Source organism: Ixodes scapularis, unplaced genomic scaffold, assembly GCF_016920785.2.
Source record: "Ixodes scapularis isolate PalLabHiFi unplaced genomic scaffold, ASM1692078v2 PGA_scaffold4__175_contigs__length_147842914, whole genome shotgun sequence".
Classification (NCBI taxonomy): domain Eukaryota; kingdom Metazoa; phylum Arthropoda; class Arachnida; order Ixodida; family Ixodidae; genus Ixodes; species Ixodes scapularis.
In genome coordinates, this window is record NW_024609879.1 from 17,641,877 (window position 1) to 17,663,722 (window position 21,846).

The 21,846-nt window shown below is 45.3% G+C and overlaps 1 protein-coding gene across 1 annotated transcript in view; it reads right to left on the bottom strand.

Moving 5' to 3' along the window:
- The window catches only part of LOC8050544 (5'-3' exonuclease PLD3-like), a 73,241-nt gene that overhangs the window by 34,187 nt on the left and 17,208 nt on the right, over positions 1–21,846 (bottom strand). The window contains exon 2 of the mRNA XM_042293512.1: positions 1,265–1,587. Coding sequence (XP_042149446.1) covers positions 1,265–1,587 — 323 coding nt within the window. The remainder of the gene's footprint in view (positions 1–1,264; positions 1,588–21,846) is intronic.

Here is a 21,846-nt window from a genome sequence, read left to right on the forward strand (position 1 = left end):
AACTATTAATCTTTTGTGTCTGACATTGTCCTCTGCGAATATTCTTTCGATGAAGCTTCAAGCTCCTCCCCCTGGCAAATATAAGACTGTTTGTCTCACTTTGTTAAGATAGGAATTTGTAAATAAAACACCAGTGTCTTGTCAGCAACCTCTTTTGTTTGAAAACACGAGAGCCCAGTAATAAAGAAAAACATTTTTTGAACCTTTGTATACCAATCAAGGTTGCAAAACCTTCGCAGAAACATGTAGAATTACCTTTCTTTTAAACAGTTGTGCTGAATGAAAAGGAAAAGAAAGGTAAATACATTGGAGCCGGCCTAAATCCGGATTTATATTTTGGCCGATATTTTACGATGTCCTATTTTGTGCATGCACTTAAAAAAAAAAAAAAAAACCTGCAACGTCTTTTGATGTGACTTTCAAAAACGATAATCGCAGCTGCAATTTAAGATACCTCAACATTTTTCTGTAGCAGTCAGCGTTTTTTGTACGTGATTCTACCCGACAGAATAAAGTAAATGAAGTGCAAAAAAAAGTACGATAACTGTAATCCTCTGGTCCATCCGTCCGTCCCTCCCTCCCCTCCACTCCTCCCCCCCCCCCCTCCCCCCTTCTTTTACCACGCACACGCCCGCTGTCGCACACGCTGTCTTGCTAGCAGACGGCCGGAAGGGCGTAGTGGCGCAGCGAGCGCAAGTGATAATTTATCTCGGCCTCAGGGTGAGCCGGCAAGCCGACAGGCGGCGCAGGTAGTACCGCGCGCCGGCCGGAGCGCTGTTTCAGCTCATATTGTCCACGATAGTACATGTCTAAACCTTTCATGGTAAGCGGTCACAAAAGATCACAACACACTCGTACATGGTCAAACAACACAAATGTGTGAACTTAAGATGCAAATACCTGACAAGTTCAAAGATACCGGATCCGGGAAATATTTTAGCTTATTTTTAAGAAATTTCAACAATTAATTAACATGAAGACAGCTTCATTACTTCTTTATTGCACTGCTCGAGCTATCGAGATACAGCTGGCCCTCGCTGTCATTGCTGCCATCTGTTGCGAAGGCAAAAACTCTTTGTTTAATTGTGGGTGTGTGTGGTGGGGAGGGAGGCGGATGGGAAGTAAGGAAAAAGGGTTAACTTGCGTTTCCCAGGAGATTTTCCTGTCAATCGAACAACCGTACGAAATGGTGAAAATTCGGGGGTCTTCCGGTTAATACAGGAAACTTGGCAAGTATGAAGACGTGCAAAATAGGTGCACTCACGAACAGGAGTCCAGGCAGTCGATCGGGGTACAGGACTCCTTGCACTTGGAAAAGTGCCCGTGGCTTGCCCTCGGGTCCCTGGAGTGTCCCAAGAGCGGGAACAGAACAACGAGCACGACGAGAACCAGGATGATGGAAATGGGGATGCACGACGGCCGGAACCACCCTCCAAGCTTCATCTCGGGCTTGGGCTGGTGCTTGTTGTTCACGTAAGGGTTGTCGAAGAGCTGCAGCTTGAACTCGCCGAAGTCGAGCTTGCCCGCGCTGTCCGAAACTGTCTGCAAACCGGCGAGACAAGACGGTGCCGTTCTGTAGTTGGCTTCCTTTTCCAAAGTTTATCGATGTGTCCCTTTCTATAGAGAGCCTAGATTTCAGAAGGGGGGCAACTCAAACCATGGAAAGCATTTGCAATTTAATGGCGGACACCTCCTGAGCAGACGGGTTGCTCATGCGCATGCGTGCAGTGTTTCGCGGCGGGGAGGACAGGAGGCGGGGAGGCTCAGTAAAGCTTGGAGACGCTTCGGGACGACTGACACTTTTGCCACCTCTTGCACCTTTTGTTCCAAACTCGGCCTATAAACCACATGACCCCGATGTAGCTGTTGGAAACAGTCTCAAATCTTGGCGCACTATTTCTTACCGGTGACCCTGTCGGCACCACGCGGGTTAGGGCTGCACTATTCACCCCAAAGCTGACAGTGGGACGGGAGCCACATGCTCGTTGGACCAGTGCTATGCCTATCTTTCGTGACGTGATCATACTCCCCGAGTCCCACCGATAACCACGCGCAGGTGGTCAACTGATGAAAGGGAGGTGACTGATCAGTTCAATGAACCTATAGCTCCAACCACACTGTCAGCTCAGCGGCAAACAAGGGGCGAGCGCAACGAAACGTGCCGTCTGCTTTCTCTACCCAGCCAGCATGATGGCTTTGGGGGAAATTACAAGAATTTTCAAAGGGTTTGGCCCAACGTCATTTGTTAGCTTTGCACATAAAAGTCAACCAAACTGAAATAAAATAATCAGAATTTTTTTACAGTGGGGTAGGGAGCTGAGAAAAAAGGTTGCTGCAGTAGCATGACAGATGTTCCGTTATTCACAGTTGGCAAGATGGAGTCCAAGTGCAAAAAAGATTAATAAATATTAACACAGAAACAGTCTAAAAAATATAAGACAAAAATATTATTAAAAACGTCAAACTAAACTAACATTTAAAGCACAAACAGAAAATACCAAGTGCAAAAATACAAAAATCCAGTCATAATGACCAGATAAAGTATACACGGAAGCTTTATTTTTTGCGTGTAACACACAAAAAAATATAACATAAAAAAATGGAAAATATTCAACAGCTAATGCCAGAAAAAACCTGATGAACCAAAAAAAAAAAAACAAGTTCAGGTGCTCAAATAGGTTCATCACCTGCACACTGGCTCACACTAATTTTATAAATACAAAAAAAGCATGTACAGTGTGTGGGAGACACTACGAACATGTATTTGTCTCATGGATGCTGCATTTTTACGCAGTGACTTGTGTGGCTTGTGTTTATACTCTTCAATCTATAACCCACACTTGAGAGCAGATAGCATCACTTAATTGCTGAAATGTTACGTCAAATTAACTTTGCTGGAAACTGCTGTGTTGTGACAATAAACAAATGAACAAGTAAACACAATTTTTCTGTCTATGTGCCCTTAAGGAACTCTGTTTGATTTAAACCACTATCAGCACACCTAAAGAACAGCTCCTGTTTATCATCTCAAAGCTAGCGTCCTGGAGGTGTGCGAATTATAGTTTAAATTGAAGAGGAATGAGCCATGTTAGTTTGTGGCTCCGGGGATGGAAGCGGAATTGGATATTTTGTAGCAGGTTCGTTGCAGGCAAAATATACGTTTGGAGCAGATGCCAACATCTCTAGCACATCACTTGATAATGAGAAAGTGATTGCATCTTAATGAGTTCATTTAAGATTGCGATCAAGGGTTCTTTCTCTTACTCGAGCATATTAGTTATTACCGTTTGTGACAAGAATATCTAGAACATCAAAGGAGCAGTCTTCTTAAATAAAGCTCTAGTCAGAGTAGGCTTCATTTACAATGGATATTAAAAAAATTGTTGAACAATGAATCATAGCGCAGCACATCTGCCCCCTCTCCATTTTACACTCGGGAGTTTGTTTAGCCTGTAAATATAATGTCTGTAAAATGTCAGCAAGAATCAGCATATTCGCTAATACGTTTATCAATAAAAATGTGTCCCACAATGCACGTACCAAACTCAACACTCTAATATCATACACCGCAAAAACAGCCACCCAAAAATACTGTAAAACCTACACTTGCGCTTTAAAAGAGACACTGCTCTTTAGCGGTGTAGGGACCAGAGTTAAGCCAAAGTTCGCTGCTCTTTCGTGAGTACCGTATTTATTCAAGTATATGTAGACCCTTGTTTTCGTCTGTCTCTTTCTCTGCTGTTTTTTTTTTTTAAATTAGAGATTAGTTTACAATTAGGACAAACGTGTTAGACCTGTAATAATCCTGAGCATAATTTGCGTGTCTATCGCAGTCTACGCCAGGCGCTCCCTCAGGTCTGCCGCTGCTTTTAGTACTCCGGTGAAAAGCAGTGAAGCGCACGCTGGGCTGGTGAGAGGCGGTGAAGGATGACGCGAGCGGCGCAAGTGCCATGGTATTCTGCAGCCGCGCAACGAAGGCATGCGGCAGACGTGATAATAATCGAGTGATCTTATCAGGAGTACAAGACCCTGGTTCTGTTTTATCGCAGTAGCCGCAATCGGCGATCCCACAAGTTTGCAAAGTTTTCTCGGGACCCTTAGTTCCTGACATCGACGACATCGTCTGGAAATTTAGACGATGTCAACGATCAACCGGCCAGAGCGGATGACGGCCAGCATCAAAGGCTCTCGCCGGTTCATTGGCAGCATCAAAGAGTGACATCATGGCATTCGCCACCTCCTTGTACGTGTTCTTTCATCGGCTAAACCAGTCGGGTGCAGCGAATGTCCCGTGACTTGCGCTTTTAGTATGTGTGTTTCTGGTTGTACGTGTTCGAGCCTTCGACTGTGCTCTGACCGAAGACTAAACAAATTTACGCTGAGTAGAGACGCTGTAAAATCCACATTTGTACGATCTTTCTTTTCTTCTACTTCTCTGAACATTAGCGTCGACCAATAATAAAACATAATCTCTCTTCCTTGAACAATGCGGCTTTTTGAGCTACTTAATTCAAAGGCATCAGTTGAATGCGGATGGTTTCCTGATTCTCAAATGCTATCTACGTTCCTCCAGATTCATTCAAGTTAATTTTTTTTTAAGTGATATTTTGTTTGCTTCCAAAACCAATACATCGTTCTGCCCAGTTTTTCCCTAGTTTTCCCCGTCATCCAAACGTGACGTCAACGGGAGGGGTGCGAGGCGAGCGGCCGGCAATCGGGTGCGCTCGTGCCTGCCTTTATCGCGTCAAATAGCGAGAATACAGGGGCGTTCGTGCTAGAATAATCTCTAGTTGCACAAGGCATGACCTTGGCGTACATGCTAAACTATAAAAAGAAAAAAAAAAAACCGGAAGCAACTAAGATTTTGAGAAAATCGTTTTGGCAACTCGGTACGCTCAAGCCACAGCTCGCTACTTTTGTGAAATCGCTAGCAAATACGTTATCCATTTATCAGCCGGCAATTACACCGGAGAAGAAAGCCCGAAGACTCACGCAGTACATTATTTGACAAATTACCCAAGCACCACGGATATTGCTCGGAATGCGGGAACAGACGCACCACACGCTCGTGTTGCCTGAAGGAACGTGCCATTTTGTTGTAGATTTTCTTTAGAAAAGTTACTGTTGCTGACGCCAGCACATTTAATTACTCTTGTAACATGCATATGCTACTTGGTGATTGGTTAATTTAGTGAAGCATCTATAGACCCTACCAAGAAAGCGCGGAGGCGGATCCAGAACCCCGTTTTGGGGAGGGGGGGCGCAAAAATTTCTAAGGATACTATTTACCCATTCTTTCTTGTGCACCGGGGGTTCAGCCATGTGAAATCGCCCTCTGAGAAGGGGGGACAGGGGAGGGTCGACTTTCTTGGGGGGAGGGGGGGGGGGCGCCCCCCCCCCCCCCCTCTTGGATCCACCACTGGAAAAGCGCTTCTGGTCGGCGCCATTTTCAGTGTTCGTGCGTGTGGCGCGTGCTTTGCTCGCCTTCCAAAGCGGCGAACATGCGCGTGCTGGGCTCTGAACTTACACATGTAGACTGTGATTTTCCTAAACAATGAAATGTATAGAATGGAATGAACTGCAATCGGGTAGGCCAGGTGCTAAAATGACATTAAGAAGCCCCTAGAAAGAAAAAAAAATTTTTTAGCCTAATTAAAACACGCATGTCAAAAAAAAAAAAAAAATTCCACGAACAAAAAATAGAGCAATATTGACGGCGCGAGAAGTTTACAGTCAGATCCTTTCCACTTGTTTTCTCTTTCGAGATATCAGGCGCGTGGAGGAGACGTGCGTTGCCTTCACGACCGAGATGGTCATTCCGGAAAGACCCGTGACATCATGGACTTCGCGCGCAGAATTTCAAATACATTTCTTGCCGTCAATATTGCTCTCAAAAAATATTTTTGTCGCGTAAAATTTATTTCTCGACACGCATGTTCAAACCAGACTGTTAAAAAAAAATTTTTTTAGGGGTTTTATAAGCTTGTCTCGGCGCAGGTGTGGCGCACTTTGGCGTTTTGGCGCATGATGTCGCAGACTTTCGTTCACGGCACAATTTGGCGCAAATGGCGCAGCACTTCCATCCCTGTGGCTCTCTTGCAGCGTGTAGGTTATGAGTGAAACAACCCTGTTTGATTCAGACCACTACTAGCTCACCTAGAGAACAGCTGTGTTATCGAATCGAATAACATTGCATCATTCATCGCTTTCACACACTACCAATCAGATCCATTGCTTGAAGCGATGAGCTAATGCTAGGCGTTTAACGCGACGCGAATTTTGCTCTCTTTACATTGTATAACCTTCCCAGCGCTTATCACCCAGGCGAAAAATGCTGAGTCACTGGGCTGTGGCCGCATCCACGGCGTCTCATATTTCGAAGAAGGGAGCTACTCCGCACGCCCAAAACGCCTTTTACAGCTCAGGAGATATGTCAGCCCACAGAAGACGATTATTGGTCTATACTATAAAGGCTATAAATAAAACAACACTCTTTAATTTAAAGCAGTATTAGCTGACCTAAGGTCCCTAGATAAGAGCTTCTTACAAGTAGCGATATTCTTTAAAGCGCCGACTGCGTGACGGTGCAAGTTTTAGGAAGCGAATGGCGGTGCACAGCAGAAGACTGAACAGAATGACGCCATTTTGTTCCAGCAGAACGTGCTTTGTCATTTGTATTGGTTGTCCTTACTTGTAGAAGTATCAAGGGACTCTAAGCTGACCCAGAACACAGCCATCTTGGACAAGTCGAAAAATGCTGCGTCATTCATAACTTTACGGAGTGTAATTAACATCAGATTCTTTTTGTCTCTCTCGCTTCCTCTTTCTTAGGGGTGAGCTAAGCTTAATGCGTGGGGTCGAACATAATGCTGCATCATCTGAAGCTGCTGCCAGGAAAGAACACGTCACCTTGGCTCTCTTTGCAGCATGGAAGCTGCAGATGACATAGGACAAAAAACGAAAAAGTCAATGCTTCCTTTGCTCAATGTTTATTGTCACTGCTGCAGCCACTGACAGGCGCAGACACGAACATTATCACGCCACCTAGCCTTGAGACGACCATCAACAGCCTCCACCTCGACCAATGATGTAAGCGGAAAACATCTGAACAAAACTGTAAGTGCGCAGTACACAGAAGTTCTGTCGTCTGCTAGCCGTGTAGTAAGGCGCAATGTTTGCTTTCACATGCTAGCTCCGCACACTCGTGCCGACAGAAGATGAGAGGTCGAATGACGTTGGAGGGACTTGTTGCGCCATCTTTTCGTCTTCACCAAGGCCACAGTGAAGGTATTTCTAAACGAAGACGTGTCGACGGAAGGCCTGAGATCAAATGGACGCCGCGCGCCGACTGACATGACATTGCAGATTTTCGGAAGAGCATGGCGGCGAGGCAGCCGAATAAAGTGGAAATAACACTAACAAATATTGCTAAAAACAACTTTGATACGCACACACACACGGACACAAAAAAATAGAAACTCGAAATTCGAAAGCTACATTAATGCAATGTGTGCAGGTGAGTTATGCGGCCTGGGGACATATATAGAGGACCAATCATAACGATCAGTCGGCTAATTAACTCATATATCTTAATAAACGTTTGAATTATTGAAAAATAAACGTATTGTTCTAAGCATAAACTTGCCGAGCATCATGGAAAACCACTAAATCAGTCAATATCAAAAAGAGTTGGAGCACGCTGGGCGGGAAGCGCGGTGGAACGCTAACGTTACACAACGGGCAGCAGCAGCAAGGCTACCGGTGCGATAACGCGCCCGATGATGCTTAGCAAGTTTCTGATTGGAACCACACGTCAATTTTCACCCATCAAAAAGGTAACTAACACATTCTCTTTTAGCATTCCACTTATCGTGATGACAAGGCCCCTATACTTTGCCTACTTGTGAGGATCGTGGCCACGAAGGGTCCGTACATGGGCCGGCGGGGGCCAAGTGAGAGTAAGAAGTGGACAGCAAGGGGCAGAGCTCGGGCAGCGAGCTCGCGGACGGTCGAAAACGACGGTAATGGACAAGGCGCTGCTTCTGGATCGTCCAATTGTGAGACAGTAGATCCTTCGTACCTCGCGTCGTGGGATCTCTTTCGGGGCGGTCGAGGCAGGTTCTGACCACGCGGTGGCTAAAGTAAACACCCAAACCCTTTCATTTTTTTTTTAGCAGGTCTGTTTAGCTTAGAAGGAAACACTGTATACCTGCCTAGTGATTTTCATTGAGAAAAGGCCTTTCGGCAGGTCTCACTTCACAGGAACACGGGCGTGCCGGGCTGCACGCGTCGCTTTAAATCTTGTCAAGGCCTCCAGACTGCTGCACGAGCAAGTCGTTCTTGATTATAATTATACAACGCGGGACGGGGCTTCAACGCGTGCGATATAACGCTATACCCTTCCTTTGACAGCAGTGCCGCCTGTTCATTGCGAGGAAGACAAAACACTCAATGATTGATTGGTCACGCGGTGGGCATTGATTCTTCGGGCGCGGCTTTCAGTCGAGGCAGTTTGGGTTATTCCACGCTCCGGGAATAACCTCGAGGGATTAATTTGATGGACGAGCTAGCGCAGCATCATCAATCAATGTTTGTTTCGGGATGACAATATACAAAGCAAAGATTTAAAAAAGGGGGGGGGGGGAAGCAAGAGGGAGATCACGAATTGAGTTTTGTTCGTAATGTATGAAAGTTGGAACACTGTGTGGGATTGTGTTGGTAAACATAAACAAGTTCGGGATGGTGTAATAAATGAGCACGCTGTGACACGTGTCCCTCAAAGGAATTCATATTACTCTGCTAGCAAAAACGGACCACTTTCAAGTTGGCCGCGTACGCCACAGATAGCTAGTAGATTGTTGGCAACGCCGACATTTCGCAGCGATTTTTTATGCTTGCCGCCACGTCCATACGTCCATTGGGTAATTATGTACCCGGGTTTTGTGTCGCAAACTCGTGACGAGGGGCAGGTGCTTCCAGGGGGGGGGGTCAGCGTATCGGATGTATGAGAAAACATCCCCCCCCCTACATTTTTACACATGCGGAATTTTAAAAAAAAAAGGGGGGGGGGGGGGTCGTCCACCCTTGGTCGTGACGGTACATCGGCGTTTGTTCACATCAGTAAGGCACTTCATCCGACAATGTATGCTTCTCTGCGGTGGAAGACTCAGTCATTTGGAACAGAACAAAAACAAATATCAGCGCTTGGAACTAGCACGTGGTGATTGCTTAGTTAGATTCAGCGTCATTTCATTGGAGCTCTCAAGCGACTCAAGTGTGGGCAAACGCCGGCTCGTTTGTAAACAGGGCGTGGATGTCCAGCATACTCCCCGTGCATGTCATTAAAGCTCCCCGGCCAATCAGATTCCGATCAGAACAACGAAGAACCAATCACAGAGCGTGAAAATAAAAAAAAACCATGCCTTTTACGCTGCAGCTTTCCGAAGCTACGAACCGAAGGAGCCAATCAGGCAGCTCCAGAAGTGCCTCGTCACGGCGCTCGATGCGTCTTTGTGCAGTTTGCTATCACCGGCCAAACCAATCACGCGCAGAAAAAATAAACAAATAACTAAAGCCCGCGCTTCGTTGCAATTTTTGCATTTACTGTTTTTTGTCAGACGTTTTTTCTATGTGCTTTCCCGTGATCGAGTGCTGACGGCGTTGGATACCACAAAATAGTTTTAGCATTTTTGATCGACCATACCAAAACTTCGTAATGTCAGTTTCGTTTCCCCAAACATGTAACAAAAATTGTCAAAAAATGAGAGAAAACTAGCCGTCAGCACTAAGGACACAGAACACAAACATTCGAATTTGCCGCCTCCTTGGTGAAGGGACGTCAGTCGCACAAAGGCACAAAGAGATAACATAGATGAATGCAAGCGAAGTCGCCAAATCAAGGACGGCAGGACTAGCGAATGAGCAAGAGCATTAAACACGGAGAAAAGCGGTCGCCATTTTTTACCTTTTTTTTAGGCGCTGTTTCTTTGTAGGAAATGCCTCAGAAGTCACAGTGTAAATTTTCCATCTTTGATCAGCTGTTGTCCACTCGCGAGAGACTTCGTCCTATCTTTATCGTCGTCGACTTGGACAACGTACGGACCCTTGAAGCTGACACGCATCTTGAAGCTGACGCCCTTGGAGACTCGAATGTTTAGCAAGTTACGAGGAAATAATATGACTCATAATTTCTGGCAGACCACCATGATAGGCGCAATTACGCCGATACCTCCCACCTCCCTCTGACGAAAACACAAGCGTCAAGCGTCTGCATTTACGTTCCGAGAATTACGAAGCGGAAGGCGGAACCTGTGACCACGAACAACTCTGATACGCGAAGTACGCGGCGACGTCGTTGCGCGCGCCATGTTTCTACCTGTGATTGTGGGGCTGTGGTTCGGGTAGTTGCGATCGTTAAGTTCATTTGCGAGCAAAAATATCGGAGATGCCAGGCTCAAGGCGTATAAGAAAAAGCTAACATCTATCGCATTCTTCTTAACCAATAAAGACGCTTTAGACTTTCCTGGTACGCTTGCGTATGAACAGGAAAGTTCGTTTCTTAGTGTTTTCTTTTTCTAAAGAATAAGCTACGCATTATCAAACGCTCACCTTCCGTTCAAATGTAGCGCTGGCGGTGTTAAAGTTTGAGAACGAACCGTTATCTTATTGGCGGAAATTTTCAACAGTAAAAATGGAGGTCGACAAAGTCCACTAGCACATGAGGCTGAATGGCGAAAATTACCGAGAAGGGATTTAATTTTCCCATTGGACGTTTCATGCAGCCACCTATAATTTTTGAATATGATAACAGCTAGTTTTGAAACTTTGGCATCTAATACATTTGGGCGCAAAGTGCTGGGCAATTCTTACTTCTTCTTTTTTTTCATTACATTTTTTTTTTGAGGGGGGGAGGCGACACACGCTGTACATTATTATGTTTGCTTTTTTTCCTACTCGATACGGTACCTTACCGAACATACGACGTGACCCGCAGGATGGTGGGAGCGGAGCAAGCTGCTTGGCGACAGAGTTCTTCGTTTACCTTCGGCGTGCAGGTTGATAATCGTCAAGCAGCTCGCATCTGTTAGTGCAAGCTACATGACGAAGGTTTCACGGTTCTTCGTGCGGATCCTCACGTAGGATCAACGTGGGAAATATTGGGTGAAAGTTTTCCCTCGCAGCTCTTTGGTGCAAGTGGTTTCAGGACAATGTCAGAGTTCCTGGTGCTCCTGAACGCAGGTATATGTCATGAAAACTATAAAAGAGGGAATTTTGATTTTTCATTTTTATTTAACAGGAGTCGAATGACTTTGGAGCCGTCGTCCTGCGGCAAGTCCCGTATAACGAAGACAGGTTGGCTCACGTTGAATGAATGTTTGTTTCTCGCGTTTCTGATTTACAGTTCATATGTTTTCCGTCATGTCTTAGTCGAGTCACTGGGCGCGTTCAGTAGCGGCTCCCTCAGCTCTGAACGAAGTCACTCGAGTCGGAGACCTCAAAGCGCCTACTGAACGGCGCAAAAAAAAACAAAAAAACGCGGCTTTAAATTTGTTTTTACGCAATTTCCGCTTCCTACCCTGTGCCAGACGGTCTCCAAATAAACTGGAAGCAAACGATGGCGAGCAGATTTTTTTTCTTTTTGACGCCGCTATTAAGGATGTCTTGACAAGATCGTTGAAGAAAAAGCGAGTGACTGTACAGATCACCGCTGCTGTTCGAAGTGATCCAACGCGATCCAGCCCTTCGCTTAGCGGTGCAAAGGAGGCTACTGTTCTAAAAACCAACAAAACCGTCGTCGGCCCACGGAAAATATGGAGCTCGGCGAATGTACGCCGCCGGTTGCGATGCTTTTATACGGCCATAGGTTTGTTCTGCCTTTCGTAACGAACTTCCTATGAAATGTATTCTTATACGCACAAGAAGTTCGGCCGCACTCGGCGATCAAGGTTATTTCGGCCGAAGCGAGCGTCAGCCAACGTGCACCCCGATTTAGCTACGCAAACAAAACATTAATCGGGATCATGCTCTGCGTGAGTGTCCAACCGGCTGCCGAATTGGCGTTCATACCCTGCCTTGCTCTGTTCAAGGCGGACAAGACTATCGTCGATATTCACCGAGTTTCCGTGCAACGGCGATCAAGGCACGGCGTCCGATGAACGTTTACGTTGTTTATTAGCGTATTCAAACCAAACAAAATACGGTCCAATGGATTCTCCGAAAAAGCCTTACCTGAAAAACAAAATCGAACGCGTTATTCGTCTGACCTTGATGACTTTTTATTCACAAAAGCGAGCGAACCACACACACGCGACAAAATCGAAGCAGCTCGTCCCGCCATTTTTTTTTTTTATCTTTTTAGCGCCGGAATTGCCGCAACTTCGTCAGCAATCCGGAATTGCGTCATGCTGCACACTAAACATCGTAACACCCTTGTGGGTGTAAATGGCTTGTCCTATAACTAACACCCATTTGGGTGTAGCAAAACGCCCTAGACAAAGGGCGTTATTCCTAACGCCCCTAAAATAGGGCGTTTTTCCCTAACACCCTTAAAGGACGGTGTTATCCCGAACACCTTTTTATTAGGGCGTTATGTCTGCGCAGTACGCCCTCTAAATTGTGTGTATCACCGCCAGAAAGGGAAATACAAAAGGCACGATTACCAACACCTATAAAGTAATGCGTAATAACCCAAAAGAGTGCACGAGAAAATGACTGCAAATGCCTGGTTCACTTTTTATTTTTTAATCAAGGTTCTAACAGGTTCTACAAAATTCTCTATAGACGATTGCAAGCAGGTCATCTGGCCGCAGCCATGTCTCTGCCTATGCGGGCAAGTGCGTGCAATTACAAGCGTGCCAAAGGGCAAAGCTACGTTCACGCGTACGTCATCAAACTTGGCGAAGGCAAGACTGAAAGAAATAGTTCTCTTTTACCCTCGCAATTCCACCACGACCGAGACGCTTCTAAACCAGTGGCGGTCCGTGCGTGTAAGGTCATGAATATTTCAACCAGATATTGCTTCATAACCCCTTTTAATTGTACAACCGAAGGCCCTAGTTGAATCTCCAAATGTACTTTTCTTGTGACGTTTATGCTTTCTTGCACTGGTGACGTGGACAAAACTGACAAGCTTGCAAAGACGGTACGACCAGGAGTTGCTTGGGACGCAAGCGGCAGTTCATGTTTGTAAACCGTAAAATGGTCTATTGAAACGGAAGCAGGGAGGCTATGTTCGACAAATGTTTCGTTACTCCTAAAAATAAACAGAAGTGGCGGAAGTGACGATATCGCGTTTGATTGAATAGAGGTTCAATGACGAAAGTTACTTATTTTCGCCATTTGACCTTCCAACCAATCAAACGCGATCGTGGCTTCCGTCACTTCAGTTTCTTTTTAGGAGAAATGAAACATTTGTCGAACATTGCCCCCTTGGAATACTATCAGAAGCATGCTTGAAGAGTACTTACAAATAAAACAGCGATCTCATGTAATCCGTGATAGATGCATAATCCGATTCGGGCAGCACAGAACTATCCACAAACACAATGTCGAGGATGAAGCGGTCGCTCACATTCAGCGGAAGTTTCGCGGTCGCCGATGAGCACCTCTCTGTCGTGATAGATGCGTAATCCGATTCGGGCAGCACAAAACAACGCAAACACAATGCCGAGGTTGAAGGCGGTCGATCACATTCAACGGAAGTCTCGCGGCCGCCGATGAGAAGCTCTTTGTCGAAATGCGTCCACCAAATACAGCACAATAATTCCATGGAATCGGACGAAATAAACGACCATTTCCGAAAAGTTGTCATGGATGTATTCCGGCCGTTCACGACGAAAAATCACGGCCGCGACTGAACCACACGAAAAACAGGAATACACTGACGGGCGCCCCCCGTTTTGTAAACCGGGCCTACGTGGCCCCTACTACTCACCATAACTTGGCATACGGCAAAGACTACGGCCCCAGTAGCCCATCAGCGCGTCAGAGCGAATCACGTGCAAATTTCCGTCCAAGCGTCCTTGTCCTAAGGAGAGCGATCACGTGTTTTGCGCCACCCCTCTGATTTGCTAGAAGTGGCCTTCGCACTCGCTCACAGCAACACGAAGACACAAAAGAAGGTTTGGAGGCTTATCAGAAGACGAGGTCAAAGGGGGTTGGACAAAGCCGCTAATCTCCCTCTGCTGCTTTGTATTGCCACCTGCCCTGCCCAGGGAAGGTCGCGAAATCGGACTCGCCAGGGCTTGCTTTGCGTAGTACAACCTTGATCGTCTCAAACTGCCACTCCTGTAGACGCGCATGATCTGGTACGGACCGCGAGATCACAAGATAAATACGAAAAAACATTTTTAACGCCGCCAAAGACGCGGTTTCACGTGTTCCAAAAAAAAACAAAAAAAAAAAGCGTCGGAAAGCTAGATATTTCGGTGTCATTGCGCAGAGATATGAGTCGCGTCCCTGGGGGTGTCATTAATCCGGCACTTTCGATTGTCTTGCGACATTGTTTCTTCAGAGCTACACTCCAAAATCTCCACTCCAAAACCCAGTCAGGTAAGTTTGTAATATCCGAAATGAGGGCGCCACAGTTTGTTCAAGTCTTCAGCTTAAAAAGTCTTTCTCAGGTTAAAAGTAAGCAGATTCTCTTTCACTTAAACTTGCTTTGTATTGTTTTTTAACCTCGGATTTTAGACAGTCAAGAAATAGAAATACCTCGCCGGCATAGCCGATTCACGCAGGACACCCTTGACAGTCGACCAAAAACGGCGCCACGTACGGTATCTCAGGATAGCGTCGGCGCGACCCATCCCATTTTTCAGATATTGGCTAGACCAAAATAATATCGGCACAATCTTTCCGATTTAATTCCATAACAGCGCAATAGCGTGTGCTGCCTAGGCTGTATATTTACACGTCTTCATTCTTTTTCTTTTTTTTTTTTGCGAGCGGAGATGAGTTTTTCTATAATCAAGGTTGAACCGATAAAACTGATGCACGCGCGAAACGTAATTTTAGGCTCGTGTCGGACGAAGGGTTCAATAGGAGTTGCAAAAACTATTCTCTAGCACTTCCTAATCATACGCGACTCCGTGTGGCGATTAATTACACTCGATGTTTGTATCGCCGTACATCAGCAACAGTTTCACCAAACCAATAAATATGAACGGCTATGAAATCGTGGGTGTATTTGACAGCATCATCATTACGCCCCTTTCACAACGTGTGGATGAAGGGCGTAAAATTCGCCCATACACCCTTTTTACACGATTTCAGACACCATCGCTGCAAGTGGGGCGTAAAAAGGGCGTGTAAAGGGTGTAAAACCTCAGCGCACCCTTTTTACACCAACCGATATTCAGAAATCGTGTAAAAAGCGTGTAAAAAGGGTGTTTTTCCTAACCTACACCCTTCCTACACCCTTTTTACACGATTATGGGTGTTACAATGTTTAGTGTGTGCGCTCCTTCCGCTCCTCATGCACCTTCTCCGCAGACAATGCACGAGAGCCTGAATCCGAAAACTCGGAGTAACGTGCACCGGAAGTCGGTTTTAGCCGTCTAGTGGAAGGAGCGCTGACTCCTTGACTCCTGGAGCCGCTACTGAACCCGCCCATTAAGAGTTAAATAAAATAAAATATGAAATGTTGTTTTAAATATTGGCCCTAAATTTTATCGCACCTGCATTTACAATACGAATACAATTGCAGCGAGGAAAATCTTATAATATATATATATACATATATATAGGGTGTTTCACGAAAGATGGATAGCGGCGAGATATTTTGGTGGCGCCCTCCTATGGTTCCCCCTTGTGACGTCATTACCTTGCGAACAACAAGTTCGATGGTGTTTGTAAATATCATGGTGGAAGCCTGAAATCATTGCGCTCTCAAAGCAACACTGCCAACACCGTCGAAATTAAATTTCTTTCATTGCTCTTATTTCCGTCGATGATATACCCTTTCCGACGTCATAGTCAGCTTTTGGGCCAATCGTGGAAGGCCGACCACAGCGACGCTTTCGGTCGCGCACGTCGCCAATTGCAAAAATTATGCGTCGCAACAAAAAAAAAAAAAAAAGGCCGGTGTCGTTTTGGTTTTAACTTTTCAGCCAGGGGCCTATTTATGAAAATGATTAAAGTACGGGATAATTAGGTTGTTAATTATTTTTGCGTAATTAACTTTTTTAATATTGTGTTTAAGGGCATGGTTTAAATTAGAAAACTGCTCAGCATCATAAAAAAACACTAAATCAACAAATTGCAGAACGATAGAAGGCACGCGAAGCATTTTACGGCTTTCTCAAAAACAGCACAAATTGGACGGGTTTTTAAGTTTCAGTTTGCCTGTCGGAGCGCATCCACACACGGCCAGTACCCCTGGCCGTGTGTGGGCCTGTGATGTTGTGAGCGGTCGCGTCACGAGCAAATATCTCGAGATGCATCACGCCAACTCGATGGCTGATTTTGAAGCAGTCGCGAGAATCCGTCGGTTGGAACAAGAAATATGGCCGTCTGCTGAAAATACAAGCGTGTGATTATTGTTTGCGGGTATCATAAATCATATTTCACCCATTTTGAACTGTTCTGGGGATACTTCAAGTTCCGATTCTGTACCCCCTTAAGGCCATGGTCCCGCTGAATGTGGCAGCTTAGGTACTTTTTGGCAGATCATTACTCAACCCCTTTTAATTACTGTTATGAGGGATTAATGTCATTCGAAAGGCAATGCAATCCTCTTTCATTTGATACTATGCATGTGTTGGTTTTTACTGTTCATGCCCGTTTGTAGCGTCGCGAATATGACGGCGCGGACACTCACTTGCTCCGCTAGTTCATATTTTATGAACGATCCATTAAAGATAGCACGCTTCCAATATAGCAGTTTTGTTAAGATGATGTCGGAGCAGAATGTAGCGATACACTTTTTTGGTATTTGCACTACTTTGTTTTTTTCAACCCTCCAAATATTGCCCTAAAATTGACATTTTTCAGCACAAATATGTTTTTAACGACAAGTGCTAGGGCAATGAAATTAGCTACAGATATAGTGCTTATAATTGGTAATATGCAGAAAAAAATTTAATATTGTGTAAATTTTTTTGGTTTAGATATTTTATATCAAACGTAGCACTTTTTTGTGCTTCGAGTCATGGTACTTCAAATGCCGCTGAGGAAATAATTAAGCTAGGATAAAATCTTTTATAACATTTAGAGCTACAATGGTTGCCCAAGAGGTGGACGATGGCTTTTTTTTCATTTTCAAAGTCATAACGCTCCAGGAGCCCTTCAAGCTTACCTGTTTTTGATGCATATCTTTTTTGGACATCAAACAAATTTATTGGCATCCAATAGCAGTATTGTTAGGAATAGATATACATCGCGATGTATTAAATTTTCACAATGATCTTGCGTTGGTTTCTTAATAGGTGTAGAGCTTAGATAATTTTAAAAACAATTAAAAACTGTTTGGGTGTTTTGTTGCGCTACCTGGCGGATGGCAGACAAACTGCTGATATCTAGTGTTCAAAAAATTTCCGAGGGCGGCGTTGGCGTCTGTATCATCATCAATCTCCGTGTCTTTTTACCTTCACATTTAAAAAATATATTGGAAGATTTACTATCGATAAATGAATGGTTTAAGTACTGGGTCCGATTAATAAATCTAAGACAAATAATTACACACGTGTAGCGTGATATAATGTGTTCATTATTCGATATGATTGAAATCAATAAACAATAAAGACGAAAAGGAAAATAATACACCCGAGTACACCTCATGTCTAGAGTCACTAAATGAGCTTTAAAGTATCGGCATTCCGTTCTCCAAAATTGTTTTGGGCGCCGCCATTTTGGATATTGTTCAGAGCAAACGCAACTGCCGATCGTCATGATCCAAAAGTACGACTTCCTCAGCATTAGATGCGGTGCTAGGAAGCTTATGCAACATTACAACGCTCTGTCGCGGGTTGTTTAAACATTTGTGGGGTGCGGAAAAGCGTTTCCTGTGATATTAGATAAAGCTTCAGGTAACTGGCAACCATGATTTTAAGCCACAATATGGCCAAGCGTCGTTACTCTGAACCGTAGCTAATTTATACCCCTGTTACACGAGCACCCTTAACCGTGGTTAACTCAGCTTTAACTGCTGTTACGTGGCACCATAGTTACCGCACTATACTCTCGGACAGCTATTTCAGAAGAAGTGGAGAGCGCTCGTGCACTGCTTCGATGTGTGCTCAAGATGCTCTAGCGCACGTTCGCCCATAGCTTTAACTGCATAGTCAGAGAAGGTTGTCGGCCAGTATTGTGCGCTAGCTGTGGCTTAGCGTAACTGCAGTTAAATGCACCCGTGTAACAAGGGTATTACTGGCACAAGTGGGAACAATGAGGAAGAGGCCGGAGTCAAAAGGTAGTGGCTTGTGGAATCCACGGGGCTTACGTCATGGCCCCTCCAGGTATTACAAGCCTCTTGAACAACAGCTTGAATAGTGTCATTAAATAAGCTACGCGTAAGAGTAGCGACACTTGGCCATATTGTGGCTTAAAATCATGTCTGCCAGTTATTTGAAGCTTTATCTGAAATCACAAGAAACGCTTTTCCGTCCTCAAATTTAAACAGTGTGCGACAAAGCAAAGCAACATTACATGAGCTTCCTAATGCTGAGGATGTCTCACTTTTAAATCATGACGATCGGCAGTTGCGCCTGCTCTGCACAATCACCAGAATGGCGGCGTTCACAACACTGAGGGGGAAGAGAGTGCCGATACTCCAAGTGCAGCTCATTTATTTGCTCTAGTTCCCGCAAAACTCCTTCTCCCTGACTGAAACTGAAAGTAAATATGAATAATACACTATTATTATAGCTTATTTAGTTATAACCAACTATACATAATTAGAGGTGGAAGTGGCCGGGTAGGAGAAACGCGGGTTTTATGTGCGACCGTTCTAACCGTCTCAAAAGAGAGAATGCGCGAGCTTGCGCTGGTTTAAAAAGAGGCATCCAAAAAAAAGAGGCGGTACGCTGTGCTCTTTGTTATTATGCGTCTAATTGCAAATTGTTGTGTGTATGTTTATACAGCCGGAAGTTAGTCCGCCTTAGTGGGCGTCTGACTCTCAGCTGTAGATGAGCAATTTAGCCAGTGCGGTACAACCGTAAACCTGGGGTCTTTAACGTGCACCACGCAGTAGTGATACACACGACCGCACGCCGGTACGCTGCTCTTCCAGATCGAAACGGGCAGGGGCGGGGTGGCTTCTGCAGCGCGAGCTTTCGCTCCAAGTGCTCGGAGCTGGTGTGCGCTAGACCATGCACCATGCAGTTATATTTACACTCAAGGGCATTGATATCCAACGTATTCAGAGAGAAGACACCTTCTGGTCAACCAACATAGAGCCTTTTCTACTCAAGTTTTACATGGAAGGCCCGACTTCCGCTGAAATTCCTTACGTAGACGAGTTGTCCGACCGAATAAACTGCAATTACTCCCGATCTGCGAATCTCTCGATCTTCGTTCGTAAGCCATGGTATCATGAGATCGAGGGGTGTGGCTCTTCGTCCGCTGAATATTGCTTCGGCGGGTGTTTTTACCGTGTAAGATGAGACCGTCGCGTGCTGCTGGAACAACAACCTGGCGATACTTCACTGAACTGCTTCTTTCGTAAGCTTCAAAAGGGCTTTTTGTTTTGTTTCGCACACCATCTGTTCTGCATGCCCGTTAGTTGCAGGATTGTATGGTGCACTAATGTGATGCCTGATGCCGGTTTTTTTTCTTCAAAAACTTGTTTATTTTGTTTGAAGCAAAATTTGGCGTGTTATCAGAGAAAAGTATTTTCGGTAGTGCAAAAGTAGGTACAAGAGACCGTAGAACGTCAATGACGTGTTTGGACGTCGTGGCAGGCATTGTGTAAACTGCCAGCCACTTAGAGTACGCATCGTCCATGACTCCGCAGATGCGGATACGTTTCGCCGCCCACCGATTGAATAGTGGATCGTTTTCAGTTACTGTTCATGATGGCGTTGGACTCAAGGAAGACTTCGAGTCTTTCCAGAAAGTTAGCCCAGGTGCCAGGACTTTTGTCGAAAGCGGTAAGTGTTCGAAACGTCGACAACGTCGGTAGCCACGTGTTGTGCTTGACACTGGACACATACCATTTGCTGAGAAAAAACTTGCTTGTTCGTCTGCCACGAGTCGTCCGATATCAGGTCATCACCGCGACACCATCTCCCGACAAAAACGCATGTCCATAGTTAGCAATCACGTGAACTTATAAATTCCCGAACGCTCATAACTTGCCGTCGCTAAACGCCGTTCATTCATAGCCTCATCATTGCAAATAAACGTCTTCCTATTTCTTCTGATGGTTTTTATCATATTCCTCCTAAGCTGTACTTACAACATTTTGTGTGTCGGTACTTCCGAAAATATTGAAACGGCGTTTGTTTTCTGGGAACTATAATGTAACAACCTTTACGACATCTTCCGGACCCCGTGAAACACAATATTTCGTGACGTTATTTTAGTCGTCGTTAAAATGGTGAGGTAAGCACCGCAAATCGCGACTTCACGTCCGCTTCCACTGGTGTCTTGGAATATTGAGTCTACTGAGCGAGCAATCCTGCAGAGGAAATTTTCGTTGATAGAATATTGACACGTCAATCAACATTTGATTCCTTCTTGGTAAGATTTGTTGCGAAAGCCCGTTACAACCGCCCAACCGCGCATCTCCGCATACATCCGTTTGCTGGGCCACGCTACTTGAGCTAGCTGAGCACAGCTGGCAGCGGCGCGAGCAAGGCCACGAGGGGAACGTGATGTTGCTCGAGCCATCCCACCGTGAACCAATGTTTCGGCCACCCCACGGGTGCGTGTCGCCATCTATTGGTTGAACTAACGCCTTGTTCAAGATGGCTGCCATGGGACCGCAGCCTTAATGCCCTTGTTGAGGATTCGTTAAAAAAATAAATAGGAAAGGGAGAATGTAATAATTAACTTTTACTAGTTGTTTCATCATCCAGGACACTATTTGTGCTATTATGAGCGCAAGCTCAAGCCCGAGCTCGCGCCTCTTTTGCTGTTCTTCTTCTTCAGTTCTGATGTTCTGCTCAATAATTAAACCTAAACATCAAAGTCAACCCCATCTGCTTTGTCGCCGGCAAGATCCACGCTGACCGTGAATCTTGGCCACTACTTGTCTCCCATCAGGGTGTCCCATCACTGCCGCCCTACCGGCCCGTTTTAAATGTCTCCTGCTGCCAACGAGCAGCCTGATCGTTGAACCACCGAATCTAAAACAGTGTCGTTTCTTCATCCAACAATTACTAAAGGCAGGCTGGTCCACTTGTGGGGATGCCGTGTCCAGAGCTGATCCGCAAGCTGTTAGTGCTTTCCTCTTGAAGTGCCTACTGTTGTCATTTGTATACCTTCAAGTGAGGAGACAACTTCAGGAATTCACCGTAGGCCGAAACTGCGTGCCCACACAGTCTCTCCCGCACCAAAAGGGTGGTTGCCCCTCTCGAGATGGGGACGAGTCCGAATGCATATAGACAAAAATAAATCTGAGATCAGATGCAGTAGCCGAATAACAGGTCCGAGGAGTGCTTCCTGTTTTTTGCTGAGGTTCTGCAGCAGTGGAACTTTAACAATAGTGGGGAAGTGCTTACAAGCCTGGTTTCAAGGCTGTGAAGGTAGAATCTCGTTAATGTCCTCCTTGACTCTACATTTTGTAGGCTCGGATAACCTGTTGAACTGTGGGTGACACAAAGTAATGGTGGGGCGCTGTACATGACCGCTGTGAAAACTGTTTGAAAACAGTACTATTAAACTAGGGTCTGTTGTCAAACACCAGTG